This window comes from Sardina pilchardus, chromosome 3 (assembly GCF_963854185.1).
Source record: "Sardina pilchardus chromosome 3, fSarPil1.1, whole genome shotgun sequence".
Classification (NCBI taxonomy): Eukaryota; Metazoa; Chordata; class Actinopteri; order Clupeiformes; family Clupeidae; genus Sardina; species Sardina pilchardus.
In genome coordinates, this window is record NC_084996.1 from 14,696,108 (window position 1) to 14,702,107 (window position 6,000).

The 6,000-nt window shown below is 47.2% G+C and overlaps 1 protein-coding gene across 1 annotated transcript in view; it reads left to right on the plus strand.

The window, feature by feature from the left end:
* The window catches only part of LOC134075899 (protein shisa-6), a 29,019-nt gene extending 23,478 nt beyond the window's left edge, over positions 1 to 5,541 (plus strand). The window contains exon 5 of the mRNA XM_062530928.1: positions 5,468 to 5,541. Within this exon, the coding sequence (XP_062386912.1) occupies positions 5,468 to 5,541 (74 nt within the window). The remainder of the gene's footprint in view (positions 1 to 5,467) is intronic.
* Positions 5,542 to 6,000: the final 459 nt, after the last annotated feature.

A 6,000-nucleotide genomic window follows, 5' to 3' on the forward strand; every position in this document is an offset into this window, starting at 1 on the left:
TGGTAGTCCTTTTGTTAAGGGAGCTTGCGTGTGTGAGGAAAAGTCTGAATGCATGTACAGCTAAATGAAAGAATGAGAGAGAAGCAACATACCCCCCCCCCCCCTCTCTGTGTGTGTGTGTGTGTGTGTGTGTGTGTGAGAGAGAGAGAGAGAGAGAGAGAGAGAGAGAGAGAGGAGCTGGGAGGAGTGGCAGCCCTGTTATCAGCACTGTCCCCTGTGGGTTGCCCTGGAAAAAAAAGTCAGGAGTCTGATGCTGAGGAACAAGAATAGACACGGAGAAAGAGAGATAATATGAGAGGGGGATTTAGAGAAATAGAGAGAGAGAGAGAGAGTATGAGTGGGGGGGGGCAGAGAGGATGATTGACAGGGAAACAGAGAGAGAAAGAGAGAAGGAAAAAGGACAAGCAATGTGAAGAATCACAAGTGAAGATGCACAAGACGGCGCCTGAAGCCAGGGAGAGTGTGGAGAGAGACAGACATGCACAGATGAAGGACCGACGCAAGCCTCTCAGGGGACTGGCTAGGCTAGCTCTTCAGGGATAAAAAGTATAGAAACTACTAAATACATGTTCTCCTGTACACAGACACACACACACACACACACACACACACACACACACACACACACACAAACAAAGAAGCAGGGAAAATGCAAAACAGATGAAACAGTCAATCAGTGTGAAACGTTATCATGGAACAGAGAAAGAGAGAGAGAGAGAGAGAGAGAGAGCAAGAGAAACAGACTGGCAGGGACAAGGAAGGAGCAAAAATTCATTCTGATGCTGAAAATTCCTTTTTGTGAAGATTCATTCAGATGTTGTGCTTGTGCTTAGACTTGCTCTTCATCGTTCAAGTCCTCTGCTCGCTAATTGTCGCGTGCTTTGAAAGCCTCTACAGTGCAGTGCGGGCAGATCTTTTTATTTGTGAGTTTGTCACCGTCGCTCCATTTCTCCCTCTCTATGCTTGTGTAAGAATATTCTTACTCTCACCCCAATGCCACATACAGTACACTTGCTGAATCTGCTGCTCACGGCCACACAGCCAAAACTACAGCCCCCGTACTTGCACTTGTTTGGCCAATATTGCCCTCCTCTCTGTTTTGACCCTATTTATATATCTGACTGTAAGAGGAAGCTGCCCAGGGTAATGTGAAGGTCTGAGAGCAGCTCTCTTTTTTAGCTACTATCACTGTTAGCAGGAAGAAGAGCAAGAATTCCAGGAAGGTATCTTAAGTGCAAAAATGTTGTGCTCTGAAACAGCAAAACCCCTCTGGCATTTGGTTCTACCGTGCATGAAAAAAAAAACTGTTTAATGTAATTGTAGAATTACTCAGCAATTATAGTGATAATGCTGATATTTAATTATTCTGTCATTTTGTATGCGTCATCTGAAACGCAGGCGTGTTCTGCTTGGTTTGATTGGGTTTTTTATTTTTGGGATGTTTACAAACATCCTCGTGCCACAGCCAGGCTTAATCTGTTTTGCGGTATCCAAGACGGTGGGAGAGAGATAAGTGGTTTGGTTAATGTGGTGTTCTGCAGGTGCCGACTCTCATGCGCTAATCCCGCCATGAGCTCTGGCAGATCTTGTTGCGCTAGGCTACTGAGTAATGCTCCTTGGCTCCTCGGGTTCCTAGTTCCCGCACACGTACGGGAGCAGATCTGGCCCGAGGGGGCAAGGGGCGAGGGGGGAGGGGGCTCTGCAGGGGGGGCAGTCGGAGCTGCGGGCCAGTGCTCATTCTCCGCATTCCCTCCCCTCCTGCGGCCATAGACAACAGCTCAGACAAAATGACTGGGCGCCGCCAACTGTGAAATTAATTGAACTTGTGATCCGGGGGCCGGGACCGGCATCCACTCTGAAAAGGTGTGAGCGCGCATGTGCATACATCATTGTATATAGTGTGCCTTAAAGTGTGTGCGTGTGTGTGTGTGTGTGTGTGTGTGTGTGTGTGTGTGTGTGTGTGTGTGTGAGTGAGTAGGCGCATGCGTGTGTGAGCATTAGTTTCTGACCAGCGCGTAACCACAGACACAGAAACCAGGTCATGCCTTTGGTATAACATGCCTTTGGTATAACATGCCTTTGGTATAACATGCCTTTGAATTCCTTCAGATGGAGCCGCCTACTTCCATAGGCTGCAGGGACTTCCAGTTGCAAGGCCAACAGCACAGAAACCGCTCTGTGCACCGTCAAGGGTAATGCGTTCACACACACAGAGGAGCAGGCGTCAATTGTTTGTTGACCATGAACAGTGTGAATCGTGTCACAGTGTGGCACATGCTAGTGATTTGATTTGCAGTGTGAACACTCTACGCATGCTATAGAGAACGAGAATAAAGAATGCACCGCTACAATTTTAAAAGGACTGCGTCACTGTCACAAAGCACTAGAGGTCATAACACAGTATGGCCGTGATTCTCTCAAATGCCATATCACCACTGCCTGCTTTGGCCATTCAGCTCCTTTGACGAGTCCATACTGGTCCACTGCAGCAGATTCAGATACAGCAGACATGTTCGCCTAAGTGGTCAGCTCTCGCATGGGCACTCGGGCGTGGAGCGGGGCAGCAGCAGGCACGTGGCGTGGACAGCGTGCCACCGCGAGGAAGGGCTCATCGCTCAGAGCTCTCCGCGTCCCACCACGAATGGTTCACCATGCAGTCACAGGCCCCACGGATACAATCTGTGCTGCCCCACATTCCTGAAGTGGCTCTGTGAAAAAGAAAAGGGAGAAAAAAAAAAAAAAAAACGTGTCCATTAGTGTCCCACTGCTGTACAAAATGCTGCCCGGCTGCCTGTCAAGAGCTTAGGCAAATACTCAGTGTCAGACCGGGGGATGATGTGCTGCCTCTGTGTGATAGCGAGTGGAGTCTGCGAGAATAGAAGTTTCTGCTGTGCTTGGCTGGAGACTGAAGAGTTGAGGAGTTGTCTTATTACTTCTTGTAGCCTGGTGCTGTTCTCAAAGGGCTAGAGAGAGTATCAGAGTTGCATCTGCAGCAGTGAAGCACAAGGAGCGGAAAAAAAACAGCAACAAACAAGCAACAGTTCACACAAGAAATTCCCATATGGGTGAAGAGTCCATGAAATCCATGATAGCGCTACACGTCAATGAATCAAATATAACCGAAATCTATGATGATTGGGGTTCAAGCAGGAACAAATCGGAGAAAGTCATTTTTTGTTGAGATGGTGTGTACTGTAGATGTTGTTACCTCTGAAGAGTATGTTTCAGTTTCAGTTTTGAGCTTTTCTAAAATGGCGGTAGAATTGAAGGGAGGGAATGGAAAAACAATGGGTGTTTGATCCAGAAGTTTACAGGCAATGAAACAGGACATTTTGTGTAATCTCTTGCAGTTCCTGAAATATGAGGCAAAATATGAACGTGCATATTTGATATATAATTCAGCACGAGGTCAAGTCACACCAAAGATTCACAGTGAGACGAAACGGAAGTAAAGATGAGTTGCAGTTGCAGTAGTGTGAATTAAACGTTGCAAGATGTTGCCATCGGTTGCAGGATTATAGGGTTTGTGACGTGTTGACTCGTAGTCAGGCCAGCAGTAGCATCATGTCAGCTTGTTGGCCAAAGGCGAAACAGAGGAAATAGTTATTAACTCGGCTTTGAAGAAAACCTGTGTCTGCAAAGCATCAGTCAAAACAGGTATGCTAATAAAGTGGCAAAAACAAACACAATTTTACTGACTGTTGTCGGCTTATCAGCTAGTTCATATCTAGTTATCACGTCGATGAGATTGAGACAGACAGATGGGCAACCTGAAAACGTAATGTTACACTGTCGCAGACACGGAGGCTTAACTTTACTGCTTGGACCCGTAATAATCACAACATAGCCTTCGAGGTTCAAATTCTCCAAAGCCAAATTGATTGTAAACACATTGCTCAAGCCATGACGGCCTGGCAAGTCCTAGCATTCCACATCATGATTAATACTTTGAAGTATATCTCGTAATATCTCGCATTTTCAATTCCATTTATTTGTTTATCAACAACTGCAACAGGAAAATTGTCTAATCATCCAAGCCTTAACATTTTTGAAGTACTGAGTGAATCATCTTTACAATCTTACAGTGTTTACCGAGTGCCTTGAGCAGCTCCGACTCGGGGTGCCTTCCATTACTTAGATGGAAATATTTGTTTATCTCCGCTGGCATGCAACGGTATTTAATTAGAATAGTTTGACTGTGGCGCGCGCGCACGACTGCAGTTCACAAACACTGCAACCTTCACAAACATTAGCACAGCCAGTCATGTGGTAAAGGGCACGGCAGCTGCTCTCCTTAATCAGTTAATACATGTAAGCCTTTAAGCTGAGTTCCTTCCCATCTCCCAGAGATGCATAGTAATCACTTCATTACCCCAGGTAGGCAGGCTCACCACGGGCCCCTGAGCAGGTACTACCGGGGGCTCAGATTGGACACCGACACCCCCCTTTTATCATCCATAATCTGGCTCTCTGAGATGTATGAAAGCACGGGGGGATGCATGGATGAATGGATGGAAAGATGAATGAATGGATGGATGGGTGGATATACACCGACAAACAGGCAGACAGACAGAAAGACAGACAGTGTGAGATAATAAAAGGGTACTGGTGTGCACACAGTCCCAGACTCTGCTTGACTCCTGCTGAAGGCTTATAGGGGCTGAGCTAAGAGGTTGATTCACTCCCCTTTTTCCTCCCATTGTGGAGCCACCCCGAGAACCAGTGAAAGGGCAAGGTGATAATATCACCCCACGGACCTGCTGGAGGGAGGGTAGAGAAAGGCAACGGGGCTGTTAAAGGCTGACACAATCACCAGTCAGAGCAAGCCTACTGCTGTAGTGACCTGATCTGTGTGTGTGTGTGTGTGTGTGTGTGTGTGTGTGTGTGTGTGTGTGTGTGTGTGTGTGTGTGGTGTGCGTGCGCATGCACTCTGGGTGGTGTCGTATAGACCTGCACTCAGACTGCTGCCCACTGCCTAACCCAGCTGTGAAAAGGCTATCGGGTGATGGAGCAAAACAAAAACACAAGTGGAAAAGCACATGCTTTTACTAGATGCTCTAAAGGTGTTGCCTATATATACCTGCCCTTTCTCCATCCTTCAACCTACTTTCTGTCTGATTTACTTTCTCTGTTTATTTTTCTCTCTCTCTCTCTCTCTCTCTCTCTTTCTCTCTCTCTCTCTCTCTCTCTCTCTCTCTTTGTCCAACATTAGGTATCTTTATTGTATCTCACCTCTATTTTGCAGTACCGTTCCTGGCATGCAGGCAGGGTAAGGTTTGACCAGGATATCATAAAAAGCTCAATTAAATCTTGTAGCAGTGGCTCTCTCATTGAGAGAAGATGAAACATTTGAAAAATGCCTGGCTGTAAAGAGAACACGGCGTCATTTAAAGGCATCAGCACTTCTCTCCACACGGCGTAGTAATCGAATCCCACCCTCTCTCCGAGCCCCTTCGTCTCCCACCAGAGCTCCACACCAGTGTCCTGCGCCTCCACCCGCACACCACCCATAGCTGCTCCATCATCACGGCTGCCCCATAGACAGGCAGGCAGGCAGAGAGAGAGAGAGAGAGAGGGGGATAGAGAGAGAGGGAGAGAGAGAGAGAGAGAGAGAGAGAGAGAGAGAGCCCTGGGCCTCCTGTACCTATATTACAACACTCCGTCATCCCACTCACCTCCACTAACCCGATTGGTGATATTGGCTCTTTATGGTCAGTTGACTGTGTATTGTTTGTATCTGTGCCTGTGTGTGTGTGTGTGTGTGTGTGCGTGTGCGTGTGTGTGCGCGCGCATGTGTGTGTGTGTATGAGAGAGAGAGAAGAGAGAGAAATTGTGTGTGCTCATTACTTCATTTCTTGCTTCCCTCTGAGGATTCTATGTTTGTGTGTGTGTGTGTGTGTGTGTGTGTGTGTGTGTGTGTGTGTGTGTGTGTGTGTGTGTGTGTGCACGTGGTCATGAGTGTGTAATTACTGAACTGGTAATGAGGGCATGAAGAAACAA